The sequence below is a fragment of the Strix aluco genome, chromosome 8, assembly GCF_031877795.1.
Source record: "Strix aluco isolate bStrAlu1 chromosome 8, bStrAlu1.hap1, whole genome shotgun sequence".
NCBI classification, from domain to species: Eukaryota; Metazoa; Chordata; class Aves; order Strigiformes; family Strigidae; genus Strix; species Strix aluco.
Genome location: NC_133938.1, coordinates 21,638,141 through 21,655,486, shown reverse-complemented (window position 1 = coordinate 21,655,486; position 17,346 = coordinate 21,638,141). Strand labels below are relative to the sequence as shown.

The window sequence follows — 17,346 nt, the reverse complement described above, 5'->3', positions numbered from 1 at the left end:
ACCTGTCCATAAGATCCACCAGGATAGAAGGAAGATCCTCCCTGTACAGAAAACACAAAAATTTACGCATCTGTAGTTGAAATGTTCTCTCAAGGAAGACTTTTAGACTGTTCCTGTGCAAGCACAGCAACCAGAATATTTACCTGGTTGCCAGAGTAAGAGCTGTGGGAAGAACCTGGGCCTTCCTGAAAGAAAAACACAGACCAGCTATTTTCTTGCAGATGAGTATTTAAATACCAGTGTATCTGGTTCCCACTTCACACCCTTCCTCCCAATTTTGAGCTAACTTTTATGCTTCTAAACAAAAATCAAGCCCAATATTGTTAAAGTGGAAGAAGGCTTCTGGTGGTAATTTTCTCAGCCTGCTGAAATTTGAATTCTGCAAGGAAACTGCAGATACCATTCTGTACGGTGCTCTGTCAAACCTCACACCACTAGGTTACATCAGGGTTAAGTTTTCTCCTCTAAGAGACAACTGTCAGGTCTGTAATTGTAGCACGTCATGGCACCCACAATATCAGGGGTGAAGGAACCAGAATGATAGGAGTCTGTGCTATCCTGGTAAGGGAGGAAAAACAACTACCTGTCCATAGGATCCTCCAGGATAGAAGGAAGGCCCTCCCTGTGCAGAAGACAGAATGGGTTACTGGTTTATATTTGGCTGCTCCTTCAGGGAAGGTTTTAGACGGAGCTTCTGAATAGGGCATTTTATCTGAATGTTTACCTGGTTACCAGAATATGTACTGTGTGAAGAACCTGGGGCTCCCTGAAATGAAAACACAAGCTAGCTATTTTCTTGCAAACAGACATTTAAGTGAGTCCATTTCTGAATTTCTATTCTGTCAAAATATAGCTTTCAAAAAGGACATTACTGCAATCATTAAAAGAGAACACTGGTTATTTTTGTTAGAGATAAGGAAGCCTTTAGCAGGTACTTTTCTGTTCAGGTTAAAAGACCTGAAAGAATTAGTAACTTTTCATTTTACTCTTTCTAATCACAGAATCGTATGTCATACCTGGCAGACTCTATGTTGTTATAGATGAACATGACCCTGATCGTATTTTTTAAAACTGCCAGAATACTGAACTTACAAAGTGTAAACAGGCTTTAGGACAGCAGATTTTTCAGTTCACCACTTAAAGGAAAAGACTATTTACCAGTACATAACATCCATTATTACTGTCACATCCTCTTTATATACAAAACAGACTAAGTATTATTCTATGGTTAGACTGCTTCCTCAGAGACTATTTGTAGACTGAACTCTTGTCTTTAGATGAAGCTTAGATGAAAAGTGGAATTACTGTGTGAGGAGTTAGAGGATCAACATAAGGAAACCCACTGTTTCCTTTGAAAAAAGATGGTTTAACTATGTATAGCTTTGACTCTTAATTTATAATCTTTTCCAGGTGTGAAGAGACCTTCATGTAACTCATAGCTTTTAAGTTTAGAACCGAGTTTTTTTCAGGAATATTCCTCCTGGGCTGAAGAATCTTCAAGAAAGCAGATGACTGTCTCTTTTACATTAGGTTTATGAATGCTGGTTTATCTGTACATATACATCTACCTATACCTTGGTTTTTTTATTCAGAAGAATGAAGCTGTCTATCCTGGCCAGTGTGTTTACATGCTAATCTTAGGCACTGCTACTGCCATATGTAGAGGATTGACCCTGGACAGACAATGCAAATAAGTCTGATTTTTAATTCAGTCTATTCCTTTGCAAAGATTGCTGAACTTTACTATTGCGTGAAGACAAAGATCAAGACTATTGCTACCTAGCTTATCATAAATTAATTCCATCAGCTGATACTATCACAAACTGAAATACAAGTCTCTTGTGTATTAAAGGGTACACATCTGCACTGCGAACTGGTTTTCTAAAGTGTCCAATTTAGATGTCTTATTTTCTTCATGTTGAAAATTATTGTTTGATAGCAACTAAATACAGTCTCCTGCCCCCAGTCAAGCTGTGGTTGCTTGCCATTAAAAACTGACTCTTTTTGCACCAATTTAAGCATGCAAAGAAAAAGGCCCTATTAGAATGAAAACTTGAATAAAGACATCCACCTTTTTCCTTGTAAATGGATTCGCTTATACAGCATTACAATCACAAGACAAATAAAATTTTTCCCTTGATGAAGTTTCAATATTAGTTATTTTAATAGACTAGTCTATATTTTAAAACATGTAGGTCATGATTACTGCTCAACCTCAATTATATGAAAGAGGCAGTATTTTACCTGACCAAAATTACTATTGCTGTATGTTAAAGTTAATGACAGTTAAATTCAGAAAGCAGTAATTTCTTTATACAATTAGTTTGTTTAAACAGTATGGTTTTTCACAGAAATAACAATCCACAATATGATTCTTGTTGAAATTGAAAACTAAAAAAATATTACATCATTCAAATGGGTTTATGTAAATATAGCTTCAATAAAAGCTTCAAAAAAAAGGTTTTCAGGTAGAAGATAGGTGACTTTACAATTCAAGTTCACCTGGCAAAGCCAAGTGAAGCCAGAAGCCTGATAAACCTAGTCTATAATGCCCATGTAACTGCATTCCTTGGGCTTTTTTCTGGCACAGAGGCATGGCCTAAGAGAAAAGTGTAAGCAGTGCCACTGATCATGAAATTGCAGTGATTCTCTTTATGGGAAAGAGTAGTTTAAATATTGGTTTAAGAGATTATATTTTGAAATATTTATCAGATTTAGACATTTTAGTCATAATATTTTATCACACCAGTGAGAAGGACAAGGCACCTAAGCTGGATGCAATTAAATTCTGTGGTTACTATAGGGCATATTGACTCTGGTTTTTGAAAGTAATGAATAATCAGCACATAACAGTCAACTGACAGAGCATCTGGATTACAGTTACAGAAAGTTAGTGGCCAGATGGTAATTATGCAGTTAAAGTGGGACTCATTCTTTCATTTCATTGTATATATTTCTATCCATATTAAGGAAATTGTCAATAATATTTAGTGTTACCCAAGCATCCATACTTACTAGGTGATTAATTCAAAATACTCCATTGTGTAGATGAAAGTATAAACTCAGAAAAATAATTACCTGGTTATTACCACTGCTTCCATCAGGACAAATGCAACCACCCTATAAAATAAAAAAAAAAAAGGAAAGAATTATTGCTTGGTGGAAGTTTAAAATAAAATCTTATTTCAGATGTGAAACTGTGTTTAGCAGAAGAAAGACTGTGGGACTACAGAGTAGCTGTGACCTTTCCTATACCTAGAACAAATGAGGGGACAGCATAGCTCTATACATTTAACAGTTACTTTGAAAGTTAGACCAATACTACATCTCAGTGCTATGTCTCAATGACAGATGCCTCATCAAGGGAGAATTATCTGGATAGTCAAGTGTACAGAGAATCTCTATCGTGCTCTCATCAATAAACAGTGTGAAATTGAAACAGTGTTAAGAAGTGATTTCAGAGAGCCATTTCAAATAAATTTAATCTGAACAGGGTCACTTAATTTACAATTTAATGCATAACATCACCAATCCCCCATGCAAAACTACTGGACTTAAACTCTGACTCCGGAATTTAATTAGTTTAATTACCAAGAAGCTATCTGGACTAGATAAAATTAGAGAAAAGGCTGACCTGACTATTTGATCCACCACCAGTTGCAATAAATGATCCACCCTGTGAAGAAACCAATTATTTCTTATAGAAGCATTTTATCAGAATCTAACATGTATAAAATTATGTAGTGAGAAGTAAGGTGACAAACTTGTTGTACTACTTCCCTCTGTATGAATCATTGTGAAAACATAAATTTGGATGAAACTTAATTAGTGACTGGATACTATACATAGGGAATGGGTATCAAGAAAACTAATTAAAAAAACTGTTACTCTCTGGAGCTCAGAGATCTGACTGCACTATTGAATTAGACTTCAAACTCTCTGAGACAGAGGACTATACTAGTGTTACATCTACATCATTCTGGACATAGCAGGATTCCAGATCTCTGGGAAGCTGATAGGTACCAATACAATACAAAATATTAAGAAAAATCAGGTGCCACTCCGGATCAGTTAAATTTCACATCATTCTGTAACATATACACTGCTGCAGCAGTACATAAGTCGACAGAATATGAATGTTGGACCTACTTTTGTAACAGAAGTACATAATCACTAAGATGTACCTGGTTACCAAATTCTAAATGAAGCAGAATTATAGATCTGGCCATTACCATCACCACAGCAGGACTGTTTCTAAAAAAAGATTCTAAAACTATTTTTTTTGTGTTTTTTTGTGAACAATTTTTACAAAACGTTATGTTAAGAAACACCTGCAATGCTTACCTGCTTAGTGGAGTAAGGGAACAGAGGAGACAATATTTTGTGGGGCCATTATCGTTATTTACCACTGTGCAAAATTATAACATTATAGGGAAAATGCTGTTATATCAAAATAGCACCCTTCAGCACATATAAATTAGTGGAACCTAATTCTCAGAAAGCTCCTTGCAATAAGATCATGCAGTAGACACTATGTTATTACCTGGAAGTTAGTGTGGCTGCTATTTGAAGTAGAAGACTCATTCTGTGAAGAAACAAGAAATGACTCATTCTTCTCTAAAGTGTAATAAATTAAAATACATAGTTCTGTTGGGAAGGAACTACCTAACCCTAAACAGAATACTCTGTTGTGGAAACTAGATCCTTATTCTTCTTTTTGTAGGTAACACACCAAGGAGCTGTTACGCCTGCAGTAGTTCAGAAAAAGTGACAAGAATGGTTTACCTGTACATCATAGTCTCTTCTGCTCAAAACGTGTGATGTATCCTGTAAAGAACAAAGACATGTACTATTAGGAGATGAAAACACTATGATCAGTGACAGGTGTTCTTTTTTTTTCCGTATTATTTATTTATAACAACTCCAGACCCTTTAATGCGTATATTGAGTAGGAATGCCTTATTATAAAATAAAAGGTTATTTGCACATAATTTTTATAGGCTACTGCTGAGTCTGACTTGAAGCTATACAATACATACATCCGTATCTCCTCCACAACATGCTGAGCACAATAAATTACTCAACATTATTCTTTCTTACATCATTATTCTATCTTACTTCAGCTAAAATTTTAGTTGTCCTCTGTTTGTATGACACTCATTTAATTTTAACTTTAGCTTGGACCAGATGTGTATATGCTTCCTGAAAAACAGGAATTTGAGCTGCCCTATACCTCACAGCAGGATTTTCATGTCTTTTTTTCATATACATACTTCCTTTAAAGTAAATTCACACAAAGAGCGAATAGCTAAGCTATTCTATTTTACTTTTTCCTTAAATAGGACAATATTAATTAGGACAAACATAATTAGGTAAAAATTAGGCATAATTGGGACAAATGAGATACAGTTAGGGCAAAAATCCTACAAGCAGTAAAAAATGAAAAGAAAAAAAAAGTTACTTACTCGGGCTACAACTTTCTTGTTTGCACAACCAGAACTCTGTAAAGGAGCCAGAAGCCAGTTATTACTTTATATATGCAGCCATCCACCCAGAATACTTTCAGCAAAAATCTACCTAAACTTGTCAAGGTGGTATATTTCAGGACAGGAAAAAGTCCAGAGCTATCATTTTACTATCAGTAAGAGCCTTAAAAAGCATATTCTTCATCTGTTTCCACCTTATCACTCCTTCATCAGAAGTTCCTGACTAGTGGATTCTCCCTCAGCTCAACCACTGTGGTTTATGGAACAATCTGTATAATGAATTTTTGGGTTTTTTTAATCAAACATTCCCTACCCTTCTTTGTGAGAATGTTTAGAAGCAAACTCTTTTACAATGAAATCTGGCAATATGCACTGGATAGGGATAACTAAGGGAATAATAACATCTTTTGTGAACAAAGGAGGAAGTGATAAGACTCTTAAAAAGGGCTTGCTGCTGAAGGATTTTTTTTTTGCAGAACCTTTTGCATTAAACCTAACACAATGCATAGAAGGTAAATATAGGAAAAAACAAAAGATGTTTTCAGAAGGCCTCCTTACTTCCAAGCATACATGTTCCATGCAGTACTGAAGTACTGAGAGGGAAAATAGGGAAAATATGAAGCAGTAAATAAAGTATATGGCTGACAACTGAAGGCAAGTAGCTGATATCAGAAGGTTACTCTAGATGGCAGTAAAACAAAAGGAGGCCGTAATAGATGGAAAAAGCTTTTCTATGAACAGAAAGAAGTACAGAAATATGTAATTAATTTACACAACAGTGTATTTGCTTGGTCACAATTTATCCATGTTAATCACTGCTTGTAGGACAGATGGAAAGTCTTGACAGAGAGACTATTACCAGGGGATAAACGTTACTTAACAATACTAGCATATATGCGAGTTTAAATTAGAACCAGTGGAAAAAGCTTGAGGTGGCTACATGGCTCACATACACAGATGCTTAATTCCTAAATAACTATCTGGTCAAAGTGCATATACTACAACAAAACTGTCAGTATATATTCTTAGAAGTATTGTGCATTTTTAAATAATTGTGCATCAGCCTTGAGAACGGCTAGAAGGGACTGAGTACAGAGAAATATAACATCAAGTATCTCATTCTTTAATTAACTTTTTGAAGGGTATTATAAAGCAATCATACACTACAATTAGAAGCCCACAGTTCTAATGTTGAAGTGTTCAGTTACTAACATTGTCATTAATCATAAGAACTTGAATACTGCAGAAGGAAAAAAGAACTTACCCGACTACTGGCACTATAGGTAGTGTCATTCTGGAAAAGAATAAATTATTTCTTTCTTTAAGAATTTTTTAAATACAGTAAGCTTACAGAAACCTGATTCTTTCTGATATTGCACACAGACGTAACAAAAATCATATGCTGCTCACATCCACCATAGCCTTGGCTAAATTAGTTTGAAATCCTACCATTCCAGTCTGAAAAACATTTTAATACCAACTTTAGATTGGTAGAAACTTAACATGAAAAGCAGTGGAAGATCTGCCACTGTATCTCTCTTCTTTATTTCATTGTATGTATTTAAAGCTTGTCTATGGGATTTTCTTTTTTTGGAAAATGACTGTAAAAGGTATCCTTAGATTTTAGGCAAAATCTTCTGTTACTGCAAAGCCACTGAAACATATTTATCCATATTTCATTTCATCAAGTTAAATGCATTTAAAAGCACAAAATATATCTGTAAAAACTATATGACAATTTCCAGTAAGAAAACATGCAGTTGCTGAAACAGTTATCAGTGTGGGAACTCAACATTCTTTCTGGATCATTCTGCTCACAAGGCTGCATCTAACAGTGCAATATTTTCCCATCTACGTGAAAAATGTTGTGACAAAAATATATTAGAGAAAGCATACTCACATCATCACAAGCATTGGGATTATCATCTGAGAAACCTTGTGAATCCTAGAAGGACATCAGATACCAGTTATTTCCTCACAAGAACGTATTGTTAAAAATACACTTTGATGTTGTACTCCACAAAACAGAATTGAGGTTTATGCAAAAAAAAAAAAAGCTGAGTTAAATTAAAGGAAGATCTTTATAAGGAAAATAAGGAGACAAATACATGGCTGCAATAGTTGCTTACAAGGAATGTTCCATTCTTCAGTAAAGAAAAAAAAACCCAAAACAATCCAAAACAAAAAGACCACAGAAACTATTGTGTTTTATTACATCTTTGAGAAAGATGATGCAGGGACTACAAAGATTAGCATGAAATAATACACAGTTAGGAGAAAGAAAGAACTAGTTACCTGACTATCATAATAACTGTCTGAGGAGGATGATCCACCCTTTAAAACAAACAAACAAATCAATCAAAATCAGGGAAAATTAGGATATAGAAAACTTGATTTTGAGCAGAGGCTAAAGCTTGTATGAAATGATGTACAAGTAGGGAAACAGAGCATCACTTACTTGGCCACCACCATAGTTTTGTGAGAAGGATCCACCCTATAAAACAAACAAATATAAACCCTGCTTCAGAAGAAACTGTGATTTTGTTCAGGGGCTATAAACAATTGCCTCGATTCCTTTGAAAAAACACAACTTTTTAGATATCTAGGTAAGTTATCAGATATGATAAAAATTACCAGGAGAAAATCAAGGTCTACCTACCTGGTTGCCACCATAATTGTCTGAGGATGATGATCCACTCTGCTAACAAAAAAAAAATCCCAGCAAATTAGAATTAATATTGCAGATTGGATATTGATCAGCCATAGTGGAACCTGCATGAAGTAAAACTTCAGTGGGAGGAAACAATAATCTAGTACTTACTTGGCTACCACCATAGTTTTGTGAGGAGTATGATCCGCCCTGTGAAAACAAAACAGCAACAGTTATAATGCTGAAGAACTGAATTTGATCAGAATCCACAGAGCTAGCTTTATTAGGTTGCTAAGTTCTTGCTATGTAAGTGGAATTTCAGGGCTGATAAAAAGTACATTTGAAGAAAATGAGTTACAGGCTGGAGCTGGGGAGAATCTGCAAGAGTCTACACCCTCACGAGCAAGAAAACTATACCTGGATTAGAACTGCTTAAAAAGATTTTTACCAATGGATAATAAAGAGCTATTTACCTGACCACCCTATGATACATCCTGTAAATTAGACAAAAATTATGCATGCTTTAGACACTTACTGTTTGGCTATGGACTGTTTTTAATGAAAGCTACGATACTTGCTTAGAATGTGCAAGGAGCAGAGGCAGATATGCAATATATATATGATTTCTAACATAGTAGACACAGATTTCCAACAGTGCAAAGGTAAATACTAGATGAGACACATGTCAAGGAACCACAAATATTTGTCTTTAAGTAATGCCTAGTACACAGATGAGTTTCATTCTGAACAGTCTCTAGAGAATGTATCTTTTTTTCTCCTAAAAAACTTAATATATACAAATGGACTGAAAAAATTTCCCTGGTAGCATTATTACACAGAAAGCTGTAAGCCATGAGATACACTGGCCTTGAGGAAAAGGTTTTGAATAAAACACTCAGTATGTTTCAAAATGCCCTCTTTAGAAGACGAATGTAACTCCTCCAAGTAAAATCAGAAGAGACATTTGTAGAAGTATTAGTGTCAAAAGTGCATAATAAAAACAGTGAAATCCTGGACTACTGAAATGACTGGGATATTTGCCATTCAATAAAATGAGGCTGAGACTTCATCCAGAAAAAGCAAAGGAAAATGAAATGAAAAGTATTATCTTTCAATATTCTAGCAGATTTTAGAACAAAATGTGTATCCTTTAGTCTTAGAAAGAAATAGCTCCTCTTCATAAAAAAACTTGAAAAGCTATTATAATATAATTATATCCTATACTATTCTTTCAAGTCACAATAACAGTATAGTGTATTGTATATACATTATGAGAATATATTATAGTAACATCTATGCTGCTTGTATATTTATAAATATAGTACATATTTATATTGCTAAACCACAGTATTTATTAATATAATGAATCTACCCAATGTTTCTGTTTCTTGTGAAAAATCAGTAAGAATCAAGAGAAGTATCATGAATAAAAAAAGAAATAATCTATTGCTGTCTTCTTACTGATTTTTAACATTTATAGAGATTGTTTATTTAAACATAGCAGACATCTTTTAGGATAGTGGTTTTTAGAGTTCCAACACTGAAACTTATAACAAATACACATGTAGGTATCTGGACTTCACTGCACAAACTGAATTGTGAAGCCAGTCTCCTGCAGGAAGCTCAAGTGGCAGTCCTAAAATATTTTCTGACTTTTGATGGGAAAAGTCCAGAGAGAGGCTGGTGAGTTCCAGCACTGATTTAAGTAGTGCCAGTTGAGCAACAATGCAGCAGACTTGTTCTTTCCAGAATCTGGCCTTAATATCCTATAGAGACATTTCACAGACATAATGCTAGGAAAAAGGGGGAAAAAAGATGTCAAGCCCCTGTGATGCTACTGTGTATAGGAAGATACTGAGTTCTAATTTCATAATTGGTAAGATTACATGGATTTGCACTCTATGAATCTGAAGTTGTTACTAAATTGAGTTAGTGGCAAAACTAATTTTGGATGCATCTTAAAATGAGAGGAGGAAGGCCATTTACCTGGTGGCAGGGGTTGCTATCATATGAAGTGCCCTGTTAAAAAACAAACCAAAAGATAAATGCCCAAATTTTCACTTTCTTGCAAAGTAATTATCTTTCTTAAATTTTCTTATGTGAGATTTAATGTAACAAAACACAACATAAAACTTTTCAGAGGGTGCATTTCATTTTATTTAACCCTTTAAGGCTGTGGCTTTAGCCTCTGTCATTCCCATACTCACATAAACACAAGCACCAAGACACAAGCACACAGATGATCAAAGCAGGACTAGTTGTGTGCCACATGGAAAGCAAGGTAGACTCGCAATTGATGTCTCTCTGTATCATCCTAGTTCCTTTTGATTGGTAAAGATGAAATGTTTTGGGGTTTTTTGCACAGTCCTTTTAGGAATCAACATTTACTGTTGTGTGACCATCTACCTCAGAATCTTGCTAGATTCACCCATCACAGCTCTTAGGCAAGGCTGATGCCCAATGCCTTTCATTTCCCTATTTTGGGTATATTTTGGCTACAATGAGTCTTCCTGTTGGGATAGAAGGATGAGAAACAGTACACACAATGAGTTCTACCCTGGTTGCCACCTTCTCATTATTAAAGCACAGGTCTTCTGTTGATAAGTCAACCTGTGACACAGCTTTGGTAGAAGTAACACATTCTTCAGTGTTCATCAGTTTCATTGCTGTTAACTGTGTTCTTGTACTGCTTCTTATGATATTTTCACATGCATTTCCATTAATACTTAACTCATACCATATCTAACATTTCTGCTAAATACTTCTGCTAAATATTTCTGTATTTATATTTCTCTTTCATTCTCATTGCTTTCCCAAATATATTTATTTGAATATAGGTTTAATATCACAGCCTCATCAATGATCCTTTCACCTGAGATCTCATCGTTGAAGACACTGTCTTTACACTGTTGTAGGCATACATAAGTTGAAATGGAACCAGGATGAAAACTACTAATCTAATTCTTATTCCACAGGAGCCACACTCTGATCCTCTCGTTTCCTATAGGAACTAAAAGGAGGAACATCTGAAAATCATTCCCAAGCAAAGATTTTATCTGTTTACTGAGTAGACAGATGAATCAATACTTGTCCATCTTTTGTGTGTAACACTACATGGGAGAAACCACTTCATTTTGGTTACAGTGACCAGTGTCAGCTTTTCTTCATCTCTGTGCTAGATAATTCCATGTAATAATGAAAACAAAAGATTCCAACTAACAAACATTACATAACTTATTGAAAAACATATTACTACTATAAGAGGACTTACTTGTCCGCAACCACTGCTGCCACCTGAAAAAGAAGATACACCCTGCTGGGGAAAAAAAAAAAGCACCTTAGTAATCCAAATATTTCTTTTCTCCATTTGGAACACAGAAATAAATTTTAAGGGGCTTTAGCTGCCTGATTACTTAAAAGGAGAACAACAGCTACATCCTAATATGAATTGCCTTGTAAATTATTGTGTACGTTGAATATTACAGTGCATCAAAAAGATGACAACTACATGTACTCCTTTCTATGTGGGACAGAGCTGTTCCAATGAGCCTATTGTTACTAGACCCATATAAAAAAAATGTTCACAACTCCTACTTCTAATGACAACTTATTACATTATTTCAAGAAGCAAATCACAGAATTCTGAATACACATATGGGAATATCACATGCATGTTGCATACTGCCTGGTGACTGACTGATGCTTACCTGGCCATAGGAACTGCCACTTTGAGGCTGGTAGCCCTGTAAGAAAGACAAGAACTCATTTGTAAACAAAGCAGGTTGTCCTATTCTCAGCAAAAGCCCCAAATCAAACTGAGACACAGACTACCAAGAGAAACATCACACTCAAAAACCTTCCCGTTGTGCTGGTCACAGAGAGATCAGTGAAGAACTTCCTACAGAATATCCAGTTTGCTTACCTGGCCATAAGAACTGCTGCTGCCCGAGTAACTTGGCCCACCCTAAGACAAGGACACCATTTGGTTACTCCCCTTTTGTAAGGGATCCAGCCTACATTAGGAAAAGCAAGCAACTTCATCCTAAAGCTATGCAGGGCAGTGTAAAGAGCCTGGACTTCCCCCCTGGCCCTCAAAATGATGCTGCGTGTGATAATTTCACATGCTGGGATTCCAGGTAAATAAGTAGCACGTGGATAAATTTTAAGTGTGAGAATACACACTTTCAGAGAAAACATCCTTTAAAGTTCAGATTCTGAGTGACTGCTAAGTGCTTTTGCAGTGCCATGGCACTCCACTTTCTCAAATGCTGTATTCTGACTGGTGACTGACTAACTGATGCTTACCTGGCTGTACGAACTGCCACCTTGAGGCTGGTAGCCCTGTAAGAAAGGAAATATTGATTCATAATTACTGCACTTGTGAAGCAGATGCCTCTTTCATGTGTGTCTCTTTGTGGGGAAGAAAACCCAGAATAAGACAGAGAATGTACAGACTCTGCTGCTTCACTAGAATTATTTTGATATTTCTTATTCTAGATGAATATCTGATCACACTGTATTTATCAAACAACAATTACAGAGTAGTTTTACATCCATCTTAAATGGGACTCCAGTCTTAGAAAGGTTTTCCAAGACGTTGAAGGGACTCAACATTTTCTTATTATGTTTCTTTTGCCTGCTGTTTCTCAGACACTGGGCTTAGACAGCTAATGGTAGGTGAATACTGATTTCCTATATTTGCATTTCTGGTGGGCCTCAGCTGCACAACTCCTTTCCTCTGAGGGAGAATAAAGGTGAAAAATAATTTTTAAAAATTAAGAAAAGCTTCTAGGAAAAAAAAAAGATTCATAAAATAGAAACAGAACAATGCAATTAAAAGTAGCAGGCCAAATGAATTAGTCAAAGATGCCAGTACCTTTTGAAAAACTTTCAGTAATAGAAAGTTACTGTGGGTAACTATAAGCTGCTGATGCAACCTGCCTTCAATATAAAGTCAGAAAAAGAGCAGATGTTTCATGTATGTGCAGACCAGTGCCACAGCTGTCTGGGAGACTCATGAAGACTAGGATTACCAAAAAGGATTTGAACTATCTTGTCTATCTATGCTATCTGACATGAAAATTCTGACAATATTCGTAGCTATCTTAGGGATGCTTTAATTCACAGAAAAACTGTAAAGGGAGGTAAACATTCATCAGCTGCAGGCTCTAAGACCAAATCCTCCTGCAGCTGAGGATCCGACCCTTTTTTTTTTTTTTTTTTAAAGAACTCAATATAAATGGAAAAAAACAGAATTAAAATCTGCTACCTGTTGCAGTGCCATGGCACTCCAACTTCTCAAATGGTGTATACTGACTGATGCTTACCTGGCCATAGGAACTGCCACCCTGAAGCTGGTAGCCCTGTAAGGAAGGCAAGAACTCATTTGTAAACAAAGCTGTAGTCTTAGCACAGCTGTGACAGAAAAGCCCATTTCCACTAAAAGTTCCTCTGTACTATGTTCTTTTTTCTTCAAGGTTGTTCAGGGACATGAACCACAATCAAGGACCACTCAGCAACCGCAAGAAGGAAAAAACCCCAAGCAACCCCCAAACTCCATTTACAAGACAGCCTGCTACAGAAAACCTTAAATATATTTCAACAAAATATTCTCACCTGGCTAGAGGACTGGATGCCTTGGGAACCCTTTAGAAAAAGAGAAGATAATTACTACTTTGACAAGGAGGCTTCTATGAAGAGCGTAATGTTTATGGAAATACAGCTGCACAGGGGTTTCCCAAAAAGGCTCTTCCTGAGACAAAGGAGACAGAGCAGTACAGTAGCATCTGTGCAGCAGATTGTGAATATTCTCATCAAAAGCCCCAAATCAAATTGAGACACAGACTACCAAGAGAAACATCACTCTCAAAAACCTTCCCGTTGTGCTGGTCACAGAGAGATCAGTGAAGAACTTCCTACAGAATATCCAGTTTGCTTACCTGGCCATAAGAACTGCTGCTGCCCGAGTAACTTGGCCCACCCTAAGACAAGGACACCATTTGGTTACTCCCCTTTTGTAAGGGATCCAGCCTACATTAGGAAAAGCAAGCAACTTCATCCTAAAGCTATGCAGGGCAGTGTAAAGAGCCTGGACTTCCCCCCTGGCCCTCAAAATGATGCTGCGTGTGATAATTTCACATGCTGGGATTCCAGGTAAATAAGTAGCACGTGGATAAATTTTAAGTGTGAGAATACACACTTTCAGAGAAAACATCCTTTAAAGTTCAGATTCTGAGTGACTGCTAAGTGCTTTTGCAGTGCCATGGCACTCCACTTTCTCAAATGCTGTATTCTGACTGGTGACTGACTAACTGATGCTTACCTGGCTGTACGAACTGCCACCTTGAGGCTGGTAGCCCTGTAAGAAAGGAAATATTGATTCATAATTACTGCACTTGTGAAGCAGATGCCTCTTTCATGTGTGTCTCTTTGTGGGGAAGAAAACCCAGAATAAGACAGAGAATGTACAGACTCTGCTGCTTCACTAGAATTATTTTGATATTTCTTATTCTAGATGAATATCTGATCACACTGTATTTATCAAACAACAATTACAGAGTAGTTTTACATCCATCTTAAATGGGACTCCAGTCTTAGAAAGGTTTTCCAAGACGTTGAAGGGACTCAACATTTTCTTATTATGTTTCTTTTGCCTGCTGTTTCTCAGACACTGGGCTTAGACAGCTAATGGTAGGTGAATACTGATTTCCTATATTTGCATTTCTGGTGGGCCTCAGCTGCACAACTCCTTTCCTCTGAGGGAGAATAAAGGTGAAAAATAATTTTTAAAAATTAAGAAAAGCTTCTAGGAAAAAAAAAAGATTCATAAAATAGAAACAGAACAATGCAATTAAAAGTAGCAGGCCAAATGAATTAGTCAAAGATGCCAGTACCTTTTGAAAAACTTTCAGTAATAGAAAGTTACTGTGGGTAACTATAAGCTGCTGATGCAACCTGCCTTCAATATAAAGTCAGAAAAAGAGCAGATGTTTCATGTATGTGCAGACCAGTGCCACAGCTGTCTGGGAGACTCATGAAGACTAGGATTACCAAAAAGGATTTGAACTATCTTGTCTATCTATGCTATCTGACATGAAAATTCTGACAATATTCGTAGCTATCTTAGGGATGCTTTAATTCACAGAAAAACTGTAAAGGGAGGTAAACATTCATCAGCTGCAGGCTCTAAGACCAAATCCTCCTGCAGCTGAGGACCTGACCCAATGTTTTTTAGCTCCTCAACACTATTTCTCTGTACTGAGAACAAAGGATACAGTGAAGAACTGACTAAAAATTTGTCTTGTACCATGCAAATCCTCTGGAATAGAAACAGTACTAAATAGACTGTTTCTACCATAAATTTTAAAGTTCCATGCCCATGGAAAAGATCAGATAGCAACAGGAACCCATGCTTCCTGCAGATATCCAGTAAAAACATAACTGTCACATTCACAACAAAAGTTTTTAAATGGATTCAGAGACTTTGTTTTTTAAGAACTCAATATAAATGGAAAAAAACAGAATTAAAAGCTTTTGCAGTGCCACGGCACTCCAACTTCTCAAATGGTGTATACTGACTGATGCTTACCTGGCCATAGGAACTGCCACCCTGAAGCTGGTAGCCCTGTAAGGAAGGCAAGAACTCATTTGTAAACAAAGCTGTAGTCTTAGCACAGCTGTGACAGAAAAGCCCATTTCCACTAAAAGTTCCTCTGTACTATGTTCTTTTTTCTTCAAGGTTGTTCAGGGACATGAACCACAATCAAGGACCACTCAGCAACCGCAAGAAGGAAAAAACCCCAAGCAACCCCCAAACTCCATTTACAAGACAGCCTGCTACAGAAAACCTTAAATATATTTCAACAAAATATTCTCACCTGGCTAGAGGACTGGATGCCTTGGGAACCCTTTAGAAAAAGAGAAGATAATTACTACTTTGACAAGGAGGCTTCTATGAAGAGCGTAATGTTTATGGAAATACAGCTGCACAGGGGTTTCCAAGAGCCTAGAATCACTTTCTCTCGGTGTCATGACTTCTATGAACCTTTTAGAGGACACATTGTGTGGAATACAGCCATGTCAACCAATCAAACATGAAAATATATTTATGAGCACTCCAAACAATAATAGTTAAACATCAATACCAGACGACAATTTTATGCACAAAAATCAGAGAAACAGTAATATCTGTACCCTGTGAAATAGATTTAAAAACGTATGAAATCATTTATTTCCAAGTTGTGCTGGACCAAGTTGTGAAGTCTACAGGAACACTTCTAGTCCTTTTAAAGTTCACTTACCTGAGCGTATGTACTGCTGCTGGTGCTTTGCTGTCTTTGTCCAGTCTACACAGGAACAAAAAAAAAGGGTTATTTATTTTTTGAGAGGAATTGCTTAAGTACTAAAACATTTCCAGAAGCAACTCTATCCTTATATCTACTAGACAGTTTGAAAGCCAGAAAGAGTTCCTTATGCTGTTTCTTTCTTCATTTATGCCATCTCCATGTGCTTCAATGTTCAATACTTCAGTATATAAAGATCCTTCATAAGTAAAGTGCTATAAGTATTTATACATCTTGATGTAATTTTCTTAACGGAAATTTGTCATATAATACAATAATATAGAAAAATAATACATATAATACAGTATGTTCCATATTGTGGTATTTCAAGTGAGTTTAATTCTGCCCTTCAAATGTATCACACAAATTGTCATTAAATTCATATCAATTTATATTCACATTATGACTGCTTTTTTAATGAATAAGCACAACAAAATTTTGCCAAAGGCTTTGTCAGAACAAAAACTGGAAAAGCCACAGTTACAATTTAATCAAGGGAAAGTCACTGCAGAAAATCTTTCAATTCCCATGGAGTACATGGATTATGAGAGCAATCAAATATTTTTCAGTTTTATTTATATATACACATTGAAAATATTAAACCTGTGTACTCAAAACATTATACAATTAAATTCAGAAATCAAGTAAAAAGGAAATCTCTGGCAGAATTCATCTCTGGTTATGGAAGAATCTAATGCTACGCATTCTGAAAGCAATGATTTTCAAAAGACAGATTTCAGCTGCGGTAACCTGCTACTGATATTTCAACAGAAGTGAGAATTTGTTGTTACAGTCTGAAGGACTATCATATGAAGTAAGGAAAGCCTAAACTGTGAAGAGTGGTAGGTAGGTTAAAACCTCAAAGGAC

The 17,346-nt window shown here is 36.1% G+C and overlaps 1 protein-coding gene across 1 annotated transcript in view; it reads right to left on the bottom strand.

Annotated features, from left to right (window-relative positions):
- The window catches only part of LOC141926577 (uncharacterized), an 85,693-nt gene that overhangs the window by 22,679 nt on the left and 45,668 nt on the right, over positions 1-17,346 (bottom strand). Inside the window, exons 18-44 of the mRNA XM_074832592.1 lie at positions 16,437-16,481; positions 16,014-16,043; positions 15,725-15,760; positions 14,459-14,494; positions 14,076-14,117; positions 13,753-13,782; positions 13,464-13,499; positions 12,442-12,477; positions 12,059-12,100; positions 11,844-11,879; positions 11,408-11,452; positions 10,123-10,155; positions 8,308-8,346; positions 8,146-8,187; positions 7,945-7,980; positions 7,782-7,820; positions 7,387-7,431; positions 6,751-6,780; positions 5,466-5,501; positions 4,786-4,827; positions 4,544-4,585; positions 3,635-3,676; positions 3,079-3,120; positions 725-766; positions 584-622; positions 144-185; positions 3-41 (exon numbers count right to left, since the gene is read on the bottom strand). Of these exons, the coding sequence (XP_074688693.1) occupies positions 3-41; positions 144-185; positions 584-622; positions 725-766; positions 3,079-3,120; positions 3,635-3,676; positions 4,544-4,585; positions 4,786-4,827; positions 5,466-5,501; positions 6,751-6,780; positions 7,387-7,431; positions 7,782-7,820; positions 7,945-7,980; positions 8,146-8,187; positions 8,308-8,346; positions 10,123-10,155; positions 11,408-11,452; positions 11,844-11,879; positions 12,059-12,100; positions 12,442-12,477; positions 13,464-13,499; positions 13,753-13,782; positions 14,076-14,117; positions 14,459-14,494; positions 15,725-15,760; positions 16,014-16,043; positions 16,437-16,481 (1,044 nt within the window). The remainder of the gene's footprint in view (positions 1-2; positions 42-143; positions 186-583; positions 623-724; positions 767-3,078; positions 3,121-3,634; positions 3,677-4,543; positions 4,586-4,785; positions 4,828-5,465; positions 5,502-6,750; positions 6,781-7,386; positions 7,432-7,781; positions 7,821-7,944; positions 7,981-8,145; positions 8,188-8,307; positions 8,347-10,122; positions 10,156-11,407; positions 11,453-11,843; positions 11,880-12,058; positions 12,101-12,441; positions 12,478-13,463; positions 13,500-13,752; positions 13,783-14,075; positions 14,118-14,458; positions 14,495-15,724; positions 15,761-16,013; positions 16,044-16,436; positions 16,482-17,346) is intronic.